At 39.7% G+C, this 16,607-nt stretch overlaps 1 protein-coding gene across 3 annotated transcripts in view; it reads left to right on the forward strand.

The window, feature by feature from the left end:
- Positions 1 to 16,607, forward strand: part of SCN8A (sodium voltage-gated channel alpha subunit 8) — a 144,245-nt gene that overhangs the window by 24,483 nt on the left and 103,155 nt on the right. For 2 of the 3 annotated variants that reach the window (XM_064377108.1, XM_064377109.1), the window contains exons 3-8: positions 504 to 594; positions 1,244 to 1,372; positions 3,162 to 3,253; positions 12,104 to 12,325; positions 14,002 to 14,065; positions 15,337 to 15,478. In XM_064377108.1, coding sequence (XP_064233178.1) covers positions 504 to 594; positions 1,244 to 1,372; positions 3,162 to 3,253; positions 12,104 to 12,325; positions 14,002 to 14,065; positions 15,337 to 15,478 — 740 coding nt within the window. Of the gene's footprint in view, positions 1 to 503; positions 595 to 1,243; positions 1,373 to 2,914; positions 3,007 to 3,161; positions 3,254 to 12,103; positions 12,326 to 14,001; positions 14,066 to 15,336; positions 15,479 to 16,607 lie in introns of all 3 variants that reach the window. The other variant, XM_064377110.1, reaches the window with a different exon arrangement.

The raw sequence follows: 16,607 nt of genomic DNA on the forward strand, positions 1-16,607 counted from the left end.
AGACCTTGTCTCTTAAAAAAGAACAACTATGGGAAAAAAGTGAACCATTGCATGTAAAGTTTCGAATAAATACTTGTGTAAGATAATTACCTTACTAATGAATGAATACCTAGTTATATAGATTTACTTGATTTTCTTATCTGACAACTTTGGTTGAGAAACTACAAAGGTGTTGTACTAAGTGCAGAAATTGTTACAGGCTTAGTCCATAGTTGAGCTGAAAAGTGGTTAGAGGGGAACATGTTTCATCCAAAAGGAGTAGAACAGTGATGGCCCTTTTGAAAGAAGGAGAACAGCCATCCTGCCCCATCCATCCACAGTGGCATCCTGTATTTATGGTGGTGACCACAGTTTTCATTATTACCTTGCATTTTTCTCTTCTGTGCTTCATCTCCTTTCAGGTTATTGATTTAGATCTCCTGATTCCCAGTGGAAATGTGTTTGTCTTCTGAGAAAACGAAAGGCAGGCCAGGTTTTGTATGTTGCCCCTTGACTCTTCTCTACAGTATTTAGCATGATCATTATGTGCACTATTTTGACCAACTGTGTATTCATGACTTTTAGTAACCCTCCTGACTGGTCGAAGAATGTGGAGTAAGTAACTCATTTATTTGTATGCTTGTTTGTTTTAAAGATTTTTTAGTCACTGAATCTTGCTTTGCCACAGTTTACTCATCAAGGCGAAAAAAAATTAGTTATTGCCTCTCTTTATTTCACAGAGAAGGCTGAAAGTACATGTGGAATTTAGGAAGTATCCCTCCCTAGAAGTCAACGCTAGGAAGAGAGAGTATGCTCTGGAAATTACCACCCTTCACTCCACCCTTTCCTGTGCCAGGCACTGTATTGCCCTGCAGCCCCATCACCATCTTATATTCAGTTCCTGGTGATGCTGTTTTCTCCAATTTTAGGTTTTCCTGTTTTTTGACTCTCTAAGGTTAAAAACAGCTCTGGGGGGCCTCCTTACCTGCTTCAAAATGATCATGTACTAGATAGGAGCACAGTTAGTTCCGTGGAATACAATTCAGGACCCAATACAACATTCCAGAGGTCTTGGTTTGTGCATTTCAGTAAGTTTCCTTCAAAGCATTTCTTTTTCCTCCTCATTTCCTTCCTGCTGCATTGGTTGTGCCCTTTCTGTTTTGTCTCTCTTAGTTGAAACCACACTTCAGGCAAGTGCTAACTTAAAAGGTTCATTTAAAGTTTCTGTCCAGAAATTACCTCAAGCTCTTCATTTCTTTGACAGGTACACGTTCACAGGGATTTATACATTTGAATCACTAGTGAAAATCATTGCAAGAGGTTTCTGCATAGATGGCTTTACCTTTCTACGGGATCCGTGGAACTGGTTAGATTTCAGTGTCATCATGATGGCGTAAGTTCTCCCCTTACTTTATTGGTGTTCTGGGTGTGATTCTGTGTGTGGAGTTGTAATCCTGGGTCTCTTTGTAGGACAGTGTTTGTAAGTGTGCATTTGTGGACACAGCTGTATGAGGAATTAATGGATAACCATGTAAGGTCCTATGGACTTATGTCTATGATTCTTGCTTGTGAGGGCCTCTTGTGGTTCAGGTAATGATAACGTGTTTATGTGGGAGAAGGCAAGCAGAGGCTTTACAGCTGGGAGAGAAAGTAGGAGGTGAGTTCCCATGGACACTCTCTCATATTTTATTCATCCTTATAACATTGATCAAGGTTTGCACACCTATCATTACAAGGCCTCTGTGAAGACTTGAAATTTTTTAAATGTAAAAAACCTTCAGCTGAAAATGAGTTTCCTGGGTATGTCTTACCGCATGTAATTTAATGAGGCTGGCCAGGTGTTGCAGACTTCAGAGCACATTTTAGAGTCAAAACATGAGCCAAGATATCCAAACTGGCACCTCCTGAAGAGTTACTAACCAGAATTTCGAACTATTGCTCAAGATCAGTGTAACTCCACATTGGTATGTTACTGCTCTTGCTCATTTGTGTTGTTTTAGCAATAAAAATGTATCTTTGGGAAACTTAGCTGATGATAGAGGCTTTATAGCAAGCTTATTATTTTTATTTCCAGGTTGGGGAAGCATTTTGTGGTTTGGGAGTATAGTGGGGGTGGTGTATCGGTTTTTCGTGTATGCATGATGTGTAAGAAAGAGTGCATTTGAATATGTATTGATCTGAGCATCCAGTGGAAAGATGTATTTCAGCTGTAAAATGTGAATAAATGATATGCATCAAATACTTGAAACTGAAACTGATTTTCTGTTATATAAAGGCAATGTCTTACTTTCTAGCCTTATGAATACACATTGGTGTTCATTTAAAAATTTTAAGTGTCCTTGCTAGGCATAAGCTTGTAATTAAAATGAGCACTTAACACAGTATTTGCTCTGATCCCATGATTTGGATATTCCTGAGCCCTGCTTTTGTATGTCATAGGCCGAAACTTCATTTATAGACATGACTACAATCATGATTACAACTCTTGAATAAGTCATATATACAGACATTTAGTCAATTTTGCCATTGTTAACTACAGAGTTACTTGAATGTAGATTTGTTTTTGTGGGCTCCTGCTGCAGAAATTTGTCTCCCTCTCCTAAGATACTGTTCACAAAACTTGGGAACATAAGCCTTTGATACCTCCTGACCTTTCTTTTTACTAAAAAGAGTGAATGGGCTGACAGTAAAGCCATTCTGATTGGGATCAGCACATGACTATGCTGATTAAAGGAGTAAATTCCAAGAACCTCGTGTTCTAATATACTTTTGAATTCTCCTTGCCCAATGTTCCTTAAATGTTTATATTTTGAAACTTTTCTTTTTCAAGGAAAAAAATGAAATCATAGCTTGTATATAAGACCCTTTCTTCCCCCCATTCTCAAACCCTCACCCAGTGGTACCATTACAAGTTAACTTTGGTTTGATTCTGCAGGTATATAACAGAGTTTGTAAACCTAGGCAATGTTTCAGCTCTACGCACTTTCAGGGTACTGAGGGCTTTGAAAACTATTTCGGTAATCCCAGGTAAGATGGTCCGGGGTTGGTGTTAGGTGTTGGGATAGGGCCCTGACGTGACGTATTGTACTTTTTGTTTTGTTGTGGTTTTGTTTTCTCCTTTGGTGTTTGTGTTTGTGTCTGTGTTTGTCATTTGTGTCTGTGTGTGACCTCCCTTACTACAGATATGTGACAGAGTTTGTGGACCTGGGCAATGTCTCAGCGCTGAGAACATTCAGGGTTCTCCGAGCTTTGAAAACTATCTCTGTAATTCCAGGTGAGAAAATTTGTACATAAGACTGAATTTGCCACATCTCCTCTTTCTCCTCCATTCATTTTGTCCACCATTCTAAACCAGCATCAATACAGTTGATATGGCCTTGCATTCTGCATGTTTTTCCTGGTAGACATTCTCTGGAATGGTCATTTGGTCCTCAGGCAGTTTCCTCTGAGTGCTTGCCAGGCATGCAGCTCCCATTCCATCCATGCTATTGAAAAAGCACGTGCTTCACAATCACTTGGATCTCACCATATTTGAAGAAATTGTCACAGAGCTAGCTGTCTCTTTGTATATAAATCATTTGCTTCCTGGCTCCATGGAATTACAGTAATTTTGACATTTGCCATCATTTCATTGCTTGTGATTTCTAGGCTTCCTGTCGCATGGTTTGTTGATGAAACGTTATTCAGAGAATTATACTTTTACTATTACTGTATTAATGGAATTTTTTAATCACAGAAGAGATCTACCCAATTAACTAATCCAGAATCAGAGACAAATTTAAGAGACTTGGAGTTAGTGAACTGCACTTATTGAATAATCACTGTCTATCATGTTCTACTGCTATCTGTCTCACTAGAATAAGAATCAGTAGACATCTACTGTACTTATTCAGGGTTCATTCTCAAGCATAAATCCCAATGAAAGTTTATTCAGGCACTGTTAAAAAAAAAATCAAAGGTAAGATAAGATACAACTAAAGGTATGGGCAACAAAAAGTACAGAAGTTTGAGGGGGAAAAACAGAATCAGTGGGTGGGTTGAGAGTTAGTTGATTGACAATCTCTTTAAAATTTTTGCCTTTTTCTTTTTGGTTCTGGTTGAGCTAGCCCAGTGGTTCTTAACCTTTTGAAGGTTTGGATCCCTTTGAGAATCAGATGAAAGTTCACAGACCCCCCCTGAAGCCCATCCATGGACCCCAGGTTAAGATTCCTTAATTTAATTTAAATCATTGCTACTGGGTAATACTTATCTTTCTAAAGACAGTCTTAAAATCTTAAAGGAAAGATACTTTAGTATTGTGAATCTAAGATATACTGGCACTGACTTGGCAGAGGTGAAGACTGTGTTGTTGCTCTTTGGACTTCAGTTGTGTTCAAGGGGTTTCAAGAAAAACTCCGTAGAGACCAGGCTTTCTACAACAGTTTTGTAGAAACAGGAACTTGGAGAAAGAACAGAGGCATCCTATTCTTGACATCACATGGCTCTTCCCCTTGTGGCTGACTCAGAAATATATCTTTTTTAAAAATTCATTTTTATTTTCTGTTTTAGAGACAGGGTCTCTCTCTGTTGCCCAGGCTGGAGTATAGTGGTACAATGATGGCTCACTGCAGCCAGTGATCCTTCCTTCTCAGCCTTCCAAGTATTTGGCACCCCAGGTGCATGCCACCACACTCAGCTCATTTAAAAAATATATATTTTGTAGAGACAGGGTCTCCCTGTGTTGCCTAGGCTGGCTGCCAACTCCTGGGCTCAAGCAGTCTTCCTGCCTCAGCCTCCCAAAGTGCTGGGATTACAGGCATGAGCCACTGCATCTGGCCCAGAAATATTTCTTTTTCCCCTTTTCAACATTATCTCAATAGCAGATAGAGAAGGAAGCACAAAGATAGAATCCTGGAGAGGGCAGTCTTGGAATATGGTTTACTGAGAACCTCAAAGAAGGTAAATTCATCTCTACTTACAAATTTGGGCCATAGAGTGGGCCAGTAAATTAGTACCCTATCAAAGATTAATTCCTTTATTTTTAGCAATGGTAGCTGCCTTCCTATCAACCAGAGGCTGGGTGTCAGTTGGAATATATACTTCTTGGCAAAAAACTGCAACCCTGACTTACCAAGATTTAATTTCTAGCCATTTTAAATCTGCTTAAGCCCAGCTCATTCTCCACACAGCCTCAGATAGCTCACTGATGGTGGCCTAATCCTTAGGCAGGCCTTGTCTTATTTTTTGAGGCATCTGGAGTGTCAAATCTTTACTTTCATTTTTCCTATGGTCTCTCTCCTCCTCTGGCCCCTTTTAAATATGATTTCGTGTTTTCTGCTCATTTCCTCCATCGTACTCTGCAAGGCATCTGTCTCTTTATGTTCTTGTGATCTCAAAACTTCTCTCCAGAATGAAATTGGAAAGCTGTATTCTGTTCACTAACTAGGGCAGCAGATGCTATCTGTAGTCTAGCTCATAGCTTCTGTCTCTATCTCTGCTATATGGTTAACTTTTGACCATGGCATTTCTGCAGGAACTCTTGACTGGTGTCACATTATTTATTCTTTATATATATCCTTAATATGTCATGTTATTTATCCTTTATATATGTATCTGGAATATATGCAGCATCTAACACAGTGCCTGGCCCATAGTAGTGCTCCATTGTAGTAGCAGCAGTTATTATTATAAAGAAGAAACCTAAGCCAATAGAAAGGGTTTGTATCAAGATTTAGACATCAACTTCAGCTTCACAGTTTGAAATAGAGTCCCAGATTCCTATTTCTAGAAGCACCCCCAATTGTGCTGGCTTTGGGAGGCTAACTGGGGTGGAAAATAACATTAAGGGATAGTAAAGCCAATAATAGATCACTGTCAGTAAGTGATATATTTGGTTCTTGAATTAAGCGTAGCTCTCAATCTCAATCTTTTTGCTTCCTATTCTACCTTTTAGAGTTAGCAAGAGAAATCCGGTAATGAAGTTTCCCTCATGGGGAGTTTTCTCTCATCCTATGGGAAATTCTGAAATTGCTGATTATGCTTTCTCCCATAGAGCACTGTTGTACTGTTCCTACCTGCCTGCTATGCAATCTCCTTCCAAGGCAGGAGCACCAGTGTATGAGTCAGTGGATCTGGGCCATCTCTTGCTTGGAAGTCTAAGTCATTTTGATTCTTGTGTGGTAGAGCTAGGCCATGGTTCCCCCTTGGTAAAAACCATTGTTTTGTATACCAAGTTTTCTCATGGATCACTTCAGTGGAATTGTTGCTCTGTTTGTCTTCTCTAGTTCCCAGTTTGGTTATAGGCTATTGCCAAGGGTGTCAAAAACAGAATGGGAGTGAGAGCAACCACTGACCTAGAGCCTGCAAGGTCTCACAAAGCCCCCCATGTATCCACTTCCTTTATCAGAGCTTTTCCTTTCCTACAGCATTTACCCACCCCCGACCTGGGCTGATTCTGTCCTCCCTCTTCATGTCTTTGGTAGATACTCTGAGTATGTCAGGGCTGCCAGGACTCCCAAGGAATGCACAGTAAGATGCATCAGTTAGCTCTGGCCTTTTCTATAAGAAATGCCTTATTTTAGAGCTTTCTTGTAGCTCAGAAAAGACCAAATCCACCTTCTGACACTTTTTACTTGCTAACTTGACTTGGATACATACTATTTATGGTTTCCGTTTTGCTTCAGAGCCGTGAACTTGGAGAACAGTGTACACAAGCTCTGTGCTAAAAGGGTCAGTTATAGAGGTGACCCTTTCTAAATTTTCTTTAGTCTAGAATTGGCCAGGTTCTCCTTGACATTGAAATATTCTGCCTAAAAGTTTATATGTCTTAAAACTTTGTTTTCACTTTGTATTTGTCTGAGTCCTGCAGAAAGTGAACTTCTAAGTGACTCTGCCAGAAGTTTCGTCCTCTGCATGCTTTGATCATGTGCCACAGGGCTGACATGCCCAAAGAAAGGGTGAGAACCTCAAAACAGTTTCTCAGGTTCTTCTTAGACAGCAGCACTTAGTAGTGTAAGTATTAATAGAACTGGTTGGGAGAACCTCACTCGTCAGTTCTTTTTCATTTCTATCATTTAAATGGCTCCTCCAAAGCACTGCTTATCTACTGCTCATTAGCACTTATTTAATTTCATTCCAACCTCTTGAGAATTGTACTTTCTTGATTATTTTTCTCTTGGATATTTTATTTCTCTGCTTTCATTTCTGTTACTTTCACTCCTAATCAGTGGGAACCGACAGGAAGCAGGGGAAATGATAGGCCTTTCTTTTTCCCACTCCAGTTTTCACAAAGAAAGCATTTTCTTTAAATGTATACTTTGTGAATGTGGCAATTTCTGCTGCATAATGATGGAAGATAGAAAATGTTTTAAGACTATATCCTGATTCATTGTCTCTGTTAAACTATTCTGGTTATTAATTCTATTGCCTTTGTATTTCTCCTTTTCCCACATTGCTTCTTAGGAAAGATAACTAAAGTTTAACAGTGGTCCTATGTGAAAAAACACTAAATACTCACAGGATTCCACTGGCCCATCTTTGAGAGCTAGTTTAGTTTTGGTTACACTTTGTGCTGTAAATCTGGTCTCTAATAAAGAAATCTAGAGTCCCCAGATCTCTCTCTAATTACTGTTACTCTGAAGAACCTTCAAGAACTATCACTGTAGGCTGGGTGCAGTGGTACACACCTATAGTCCCAGCTAATCAGGAGGCTGACTCAGGATTACTTGAGCCCAGGAGTTTGAGGTTTCACTGAGCTGTGACCACACCTGTGAGTAGCCACTGCATTCCAACCTGGGCAGCTTAGTGAGATCTTGTCTCTAAATAAATAAATATTATTGCCAGGCTTGCAGTTGCAGCAGGAAAGTCAACACGACACTATTTACCCCTGGGATTTGTCTGAACCCAAGCCTGACTCTGGAAACAGGGCAGTTCTTTCCCTGGGTTGAGAACTGCTTGTTACTGCTACTGAAGCCTGTTTGAATGTTAATTTTGTAAGGGAATTAGCTCACATTACTTTAAACCACTTACATTTCTCAACCTGAGCTACAAACTAGGGAATATGAATTAACTTTATTTATTATATATATATATTTTGAGACAGTGGTTTTGCTCATCACCCAGGCTGGAGTGCAATGATGTGATCTCAGCTCACTGCAACCTCCACCTTCTGGGTCCAAGCTATTCTCCTGCCTCAGGCTCCTGAGTAGCTAGGATTATAAGCATGCGCCACCACACCTGGCTAATTTTTGTATTTTTAGTAGAGATGGGGTTTCACCATGTTGGCCAGGCTGGTCTTGAACTCCTGACCTCAGGTGATCCACCTGCCTCGGCCTCCCAAAGTGCTGAGATTACAGGCATGAGCCACCATGCTCGGCAAATTAGCTTTATTTATAATCTGGCCATCCCAATGTTGAAAGATTTTGACTCCAATATGCATGACTGATTTCTCTGGACATAGCACATAGGCAGGCATTGTTCATTTATTCAAAGGATTCCTGGGCATTGTGAGAGGTTCAGAGGTACTTTTGGACATAGAGTAGAATTCTTCACCTGCTTCTCAAAATTCCTTAAATATCCAGCTTTCCCTCCTGTCACTGACCATTCTCTACATTGAATCCAGCTGTCTTTTCTTGGCCTATAGTATTAACTGTTTCTACTCAGACACACACCAAAGTGAGCTAATGTTAGCCTTTTCCAAGAGTTCTCACTGTCCAATTTGCCCCCACGTGGCTTCTGTTGCACCCTCTGTTGTGTAGGAGTCTTTTGAAGAAGCATTCTGCTCTGTTTGGGATAATTGGTTTTCAGTCAGTATCTTGCTTGTTCTGGCATGTGATGTTGTGAGCCAATAGAATAAAAAGACAGTGTCTCTGTACCACCAGAATGGTGGCATTCTACATTTCTGGCTTGTGTCAGGTCAGGAATTCTACTAACAGCTTTTTGCCTTTATTGACAGGTGTTGATGGTATGAGGGAGGACTTTCAGGCAGTCACAGCTGGCAAGACTGTAGAGCTTGAGCTTAATAAATGACTTGACGACGGCATCTCCATAAATTGGGATTGATGCCTGCAAATATGGCCATTTACAATTAATCCTAATGGAAGGAAGAAGAGTCTTGGCTGAGACCAGTGTATAGTTCAGTGATTGTTGATATTTAATATTGCTGTGTGATCATGTGCCTTCCTTTACCTGAAAACATTAAGACACATCACCTTTCTTCTTCTTTTTCCCTTGCCTTCTCATTTTCTCTTGGTGATCTGGATGGGAATCTTGGAGACTAAACTTTTTAGATGGCTGTCGTTAATGTTATTTAGTGATTATCCTTGCTTAATTAAGATTTGTTTCTCTGACCCTCTGTGAAGTATAAGCAGCTGAATACCACTTCCAATTAAGTTTCTACTTTAAACATCTTGAAAGCTAACTCACCAATGAGATCATCTAAGCCCCAGACTTCAAAGCTGAGGCTTGAAAAGTGTCTTTTTAGCTTCCTCGACTCCTGTTTACACATTTCTTCAGCAGTAACATCTGGCTTATGGAGAAGAGATGTTAAACCAGCTGACTGTGGTGAGCATTTAGGTCCATCCCCAGGAAAGTGATGAGTTATGTCAGATTAGTTGGGGTCATTTCTGGCTGCAAGTAACAGGACACAGGAATGATTCAGGGAACCAAAGGGCTGGAATGCACTTGTGCTTCTGGGAAGCCAGTAGAAACCAGAATGCAGAGCCAGAAAGCCACAGGTACCAGGAAGTACTTTGTCTCCATCTCTCTTCTCTCCAAGTGTCTATTTCTCTCTCTCAGCATACTAACTTCCTTTACTTCTCAGTCATATCTTAATATGACAGAATATGGCTACCACTTAGTTTCCAAATTTATTTATTACATTCCCACCTCATGAAAAGATTACTCAACTGTCTCTTATCCTGTTCCAAATTCCTGTAGGAAAGGATCTGGATTTAGGTCAGATGTCCACCCAGGCATCTGCATCTACTGAGAGAAGGTGACCTTGTACAGACATGGCTGCTGAGAGTTCATTCTTACGGAACAGGAGATAGTTGGAACTCATGGCCTAGAATTTCCAGTTATATAGGTCTGGAATTGTCAAAGAGTTTCCAGCCCAGAAAAATCAGATTCTACTCATGCTAAAAGTGTATGCTTTTCAAATTATTTACTTACAAACTCAGATTATTTACTTACAAAATTGGTTTGGCTATTTTGTAGTATTATACTCTTGTTACTAATACAGAGGACAGCTTACAGCTCATTTCTCAATTCAGTAAAATAGCGATGGTAAAGTCCTTTAACAGTCATCTGGTGTTTTAAAAAGTGATTATCTGAATCGTCTGGAGAGATGGCTGTATAAGTCTCACAACAAAGTCCAGGAAAAGAAACTCTACAACCATTTTTAGTGACCCATTCAAGTATTCTTTTTTAAATCAATCTTTGACTTGAAAACAGTAAAATTGCATAATTTTAAAAGCCTGGGATTGAATTATTGACTCAATATAGACCCCCTCCACCCAGTCAAAATATAATGAGGACTTCTGTGTTCCTTAGCAACTGAATGGAAATAAATTCCATTTCACTGGAACAATTTTTACTTCTTGATGGCTGCTTTCTACTTTATTTCACCAGTGCCTTCTTACCTAGCTATGTGATTATGGTACGATTTTTCAGGGCCTTAGGTTTAAAAGATAGTTTGAAGTTTCAGTTTCTTAATCTCAAACAAATAAACATCTCTGCCTTATTTTGAAAGACTTTTAGAGAAGATTCTTCAGCTTCTCCACCACTGCCCACTGCTATGTAGTGCTATGTTTATCCATGTTCTGTAGACGAGAAAATGAGACCCTGAGAAGTAACCTTAAATTCGATTTGAAGCACAATAGGTCATAAGCAGTGACTGGGCCAGGACCAGAATACCAGCTTTCTGATTCCCTGTCTGATGCTCTTTTTTGCACAGCCCCTTGAGGAGAAAAAGAATCAGATTAGAAATGCTTTGTTTCCTGGAGCCCAGGCAAGCTCTCCATAATTTCTTTGTGGCCACAGTCTCCATGGAAGGCTCTTTGTTGGCCATGTCCTATGGATAACCTGGTATCTGGGCACATAAAGACTCATTTGGACCCAAAAAGCATGAACCTACAACCATATTTTTCTGTATCTCCTATAGTGATAGGATCTCTCCCTGTGCAATTAAGAAATATACCTTCAGTCTACATTTGAGTCAGTGTCTTGCATTTAAACTTCAAATTAAAAATTTTTTATGTTTTCGTTTTTAATTTAGGACAGAAAAAAGATAATTGTAGAAAGAAGGGGAATATATGTGATACAGAAAAAGTGTATTTTTAAATGGAATAAGTCAAAGTATAAATACTAGATTAATAATAACCTTTTCAATACTCTGGCATTTCCAGGGTCTTTGGCAAAATATTATTGTACCTTCTCACTTCTTATTGGCTTTTAAACTTCCCAGTGGTTTTCTTTCCACCTGGAGACCTCCTCGATTCCTTATTTTTCCATTTGTTTCTTTGACAAATATTTGCTGAATACCTACTGTGGGCTAGGCACTGTAGATCCTGCCGTGAACACAATAGATGTAAAACATCAATTATAACCATAATAAATGCTACAGAAGAAAGTATAAGATGCTACTGAGACACTAGTAACAATGGGGAGGGAGAAGAGTGGCAAAGTCAGAAAAGGCTTTTCTGGAAGAATTGATGTTTGAACTGGACCTTGAAGAATGAATAGGAGTTAGGCAAAGAGGACAAGGTAATATAACAGGGAGCATTCCAGGCAGAGGGAGCAGCAGGTATGAAGGCCCTAAGGCAAGTAAGAGCTTGGCTTTTGTGGGGAACTAAAAAGTAGTCAGAGATGGGAAAGCGTTCCCAGGAAGAAGGGGCCACATGTTGTTGGTAGAAGGAGCTTTGTTTTGCTTTTTCAAATGTATTCACCTCAAAATGGATACTTCCAGAATATTTTTTTTATTTTTATTTTTGCTGACCTGTTATTATTCTCATGGTATAAAAATAAAGTGGCCATATTTCAAGAGTGGTGCTGTGGGGAGGAGTAGCAGCCAGTGGCTAAGAGGGAGGCTGGGGGAGGTGGGGAGGGCTTTGAGGTGCCTCTGATTCCAGGGATTCTGTCTCCTCAGGCCTGAAGACAATTGTGGGTGCCCTGATTCAGTCTGTGAAGAAACTGTCAGATGTGATGATCCTGACAGTGTTCTGCCTGAGTGTTTTTGCCTTGATTGGACTGCAGCTGTTCATGGGGAACCTTCGAAACAAGTGTGTTGTGTGGCCCATAAACTTCAATGAGAGCTATCTTGAAAATGGCACCAAAGGCTTTGATTGGGAAGAGTATATCAACAATAAAAGTAGGTGTCCTCTTCTCTGCAAGAGGAATAGGAAAAGTCTATTACTAGTTCACATGATCAGAAGCTACCACAGGGCTTAAAAAAGTAGTTGTAGGCCGGGCGTGGTGCCTCACGCCTGTAGTCCCAGCATTTTGGGAGGCTGAGGCAGGAAGATCACCTGAGGTCAGGAGTTTGAGGCCATCCTGACCAACATGGAGAAACTTCGTCTCTACTAAAAATATAAAATTTGCTGGGCATGGTGGTGCATGCCTGTAATCCCAGCTACTCGGGAGGCTGAGGCAGGAGAATCGCTTGAACCCAGGAGGTGGAGGTTGCAGTGAGCCGAGATTGCACCATTGCACTCCAGCCTGTGTAGGAAACAAGAGTGAAATTCCATCTCGAAAGAAAAAAAGTAGTTGGAGATGGAAAGGAATGGCAGTGCTACTAGAACTAGCCCTGTGAAATTATTCCTTTCCTCGAGGTAGGATTGTGTTCAGAAGCTCTTGAACATCAGCCCTTTCTCCCTTCGTCGCATGTACCCCTAAACTTTTGCTTTGAAATTTAGGCTTAGAAGCTTGATAAAAATTATTTTTTCCCTAGCTGAGTTAGTTAGGATATTTACACATTTAGTCCAGAATGTATCTATGGAACTCAAGTTTTCTTAATATTACTAAGACCATCACAGTCTATCTAGCCTAGGCAATCAGGTGATCTCCAAGGCACTATTCAAATCCTATTGCAGTTAGAGAGTTTTAATCATTTTATTTGAGGAACCAAAGTACTTAGGTCTTTTCTTAAGGAAACTTTGATGTAATGATACTGCTTTAGACTCATGAAAAAAAGTTAGTGATGTCACTATTAGTCATTCCTGAGAAAATAAAGTCAGTTTAGTAGCCACAGGAAAATGTTGCAAAAGGCCAGGCATGGTGGCTCATGCCTGTAATCCCAGCACTTTGGGAGGCTGAGGCGGCTGGATCACCTGAGGTCAGGAGTTCAAGACCACCTTGGCCAACATGGTGAAACCCTGTCTCTACTAAAAATACAAAAAAAATTAGCTGGGCATGGTGACTCATGCCTATAATCCCAACTACTCACGAGGCTGAGGCAAGAGAATTGCTTGAACCTGAGAAGTGGAGGTTGCAATGAGGCGAGACCACACCATTGCACTCCAGCCTGGGCAGCAAGAACCAAACTCTGTCTCAAAAAGAAAGAAAAAAGAAAATGTTACAAAGAAGATTTCAGGGACATGTGCTGGAAAGGAAAACATGCCTTCTAATTTAAAATAGGACCTAGTATCTAACGACCAATTAGCTCAAAAATATCTTTGATAAAGACAAGTTGTAAGGATAGAAGAATAGAGTGGTATAAAGGGCTTTAGAACTCAGAAAACTTACTTTTAGGCCCTTTTGTTTCAAGTACCAGAGTCTAGCATATAGATTTGAAGTATGAATGAAAGTTGGGTATCTGTGAAAACTATATTGCATCAAGGACTTTGGGGTAGCACTTTTAATTTGTAAATATTTATAAGAAAATCATTAATGGGAAAGAATTCTTACCAGCTGCCACAGCCATTGGAAAAGATTTATGAGCCAAAGTCAGTAACTGTTTCTGCTGGGGCTAGTTAGGAACAGTGTAACCTTATTCTCTGATTCACTTAAATCTGCCTGTTCATTTCCTGCCTCTTCAAACTTTTCTAGCAAATTTCTACACAGTTCCTGGCATGCTAGAACCTTTACTCTGTGGGAACAGTTCTGATGCTGGGTAAGTAGCTCACCTAGTTTTATTCTCTTTCCTTAAAATAATGTACCTATTATTAGTTGGGTCAAAATAGACAATATTTTTACTTTTCTTTGTGCTCACGTAGTAGACCTTACAATTGCATGTGACCTATCGGTTGACATAGATTTTCTTTCTGTTTCATATTTGTCCATCTAAAGTTGACATTTTACTAGTAAGTGACTGTGCTTGTAGTCTCAAGCCAAAATCAAAGAATCTAAGGATAGAATCAATAATACCAGATAGCTTACCTGCCTCTTGGGGACTCCTCTCATCCTATAGTACGGTAGAGAGTAAAGATACCGTCTTAGTGATAATTATGCATCCTAGGATGACCCAAAATATGTTTGACCTGACAGCATAGAGGAGGAAAAAGAGTAGCAATGTAGTATTGGAGTCCTGATCATGATACTTCCTGCTCTGAGACCTTTGGCAAGCCATTTAACATATCTGGGCCTTGATTTTTTTCATCCATAAAATGGATTTATTTAATAAGCCATGCTCTCTCTTCCTTGCATTGGTTACTGTAAAGATCCACTTACATTACATGAAAGTGCTTTGTAAACAGAGGGCTTTATAAATGTAGGGTGGTGGTAGTATCATTTCTCAGAGTATATTGGTCCTCTAAGAACTGGTATTTTAACATGACCACAATATTTAGAAGCCCATTTAATTTCTATATTAAAGTAGATTACTAGAGATTACATTGAAAGAAATATGAGGTGAATCTAAAAGCAGGAGAAATGGTGTAACCGAGGTCACTGAAATGTCCATTATAACTTAGGTTGTCACAGTGAGTGTAAAGAAGACAAAGATGATTAAAAGGAACTTCTAGCTGTTTGTCATTTGGGATAGTAGCTAAGTTAAATTTGATTGAATTACACATTGATATGAATGTAGAACAGTACTTCTCACACTTTGGCATGTGTAAGAATCACTTGGCATACCTTTTAAAAATGCAGATTCATAGATCCCATATCCAGAACTTTTAATTCCTAGATTTGGGTAAGGACACAGGAATCTGCATTTTTAAAGGACATGCCAGGTGATTCTTATCCTAGGCTGTCTCCAAAAGTTGGCTAGCTGCTTACTTCCTTCTTTTTCTTTTTCTTCCAATTTGTTAGCCTGGCTCTATTGATGGTTATTTATTACCTCCAAGGTCATGGAGTAAATAGAATTACGTTATTTATTATCTCCAAGGTCATGGCTGGGTGGAATTATGTTGAAAAGTCCTAAACTTCCCTATCTTCCTTCAGGCAATGCCCAGAGGGATACCAGTGTATGAAAGCAGGAAGGAACCCCAACTATGGTTACACAAGCTTTGACACTTTTAGCTGGGCCTTCTTGGCATTATTTCGCCTTATGACCCAGGACTATTGGGAAAACTTGTATCAGTTGGTGAGTAATACCTCTTTTCCTTTGGTCATAAAGTTTACATGAGCATATATGGGGTTGGGGACATTCTATGTGAGCATATATGGGGTTGGGGACATTCTGTGTGAGCATATATGGGGTTGGGGACATTCACCGTTAGTGAAGATATTATACAAGATCTAATTGTTGTGTTTCCCACAGTCAGCTGGTTTTTGATATTAAGTGAATTCTGTCAGTTCTCGTTCCCATTTTTAATGTTCAGTCATGTATAGCTGTAGACGCTTACAGCCTTGACAGCCTCTTGTCTGGCCTGGGAATCTGCTATCTCTATCTGCTTCCTATTGTTCATTCCCTGCAGCATATCGCCTTTTGGATAGTTGGGCTTAGGGTTTCTTTTTTGTTTTGTTTTGTTTTTGAGGTAGGTACTGCGGGCATGTACCACCACACCTGACTAATATTTCTACTTTTTGGAAAGTTGGGGTTTCACTCTGTTGCCCAGGCTGGTCTTGGAACCTCTGGTCTCACGTGATCCTCCCATTGTGGCCTCCCAAAGTGCTGAGATTATAGGAATGAGGCACCATTAGGGCATCTGTTTAAGAAATATTAAACACCTCTGTGCAAGGCACTGTATAGATGGAATTTCCATAAGGACCTTGAAGTATAAATATATCAACATTTTTAAGATTTGTAACACATTTGGACTTGTTCAAGCAGGTCGTACAGGTAAAAATAAGGTCAGTAACATTCTATCGGGCTGCATTGGTGACTCTGGACAAGTCATTTAACTTTGCTGGTTGTAATGAAGTTAGTGTAACTATTTGCTAAGAGTCTTACAGCTTAGAAATTTTATGACAGTCCTTTGTTTTCTCTTTGGCTCTGTCATTTGGTGATGCTAGTTACTTTGAAAATGAAAAACATGTCCCCTCAGGCATGAAGGAACCTCTTTAAGGGAAGTTTCTAGTTCAAATCTCTGAGTTAATTCTTACCTTTCTGTTGGACAGCTGGAGTTCCCTCAGGTCGAATCTTTCTCATGAAATATTTGTGATTGATGCTAACTAGCTTGCTTACTTTCTTTTTTTCTTTCTTTCTTTTCTTTTTTTTTTTTCATGAAATTTTGTTCTTGTTGCCCAGGCTGAAGTGCGGTGGCGCGATC

This window comes from Aotus nancymaae, unplaced genomic scaffold (assembly GCF_030222135.1).
Source record: "Aotus nancymaae isolate 86718 unplaced genomic scaffold, 86718_ANA_hifiasm-v0.15.2.pri h1tg000016l, whole genome shotgun sequence".
NCBI classification, from domain to species: Eukaryota; Metazoa; Chordata; class Mammalia; order Primates; family Aotidae; genus Aotus; species Aotus nancymaae.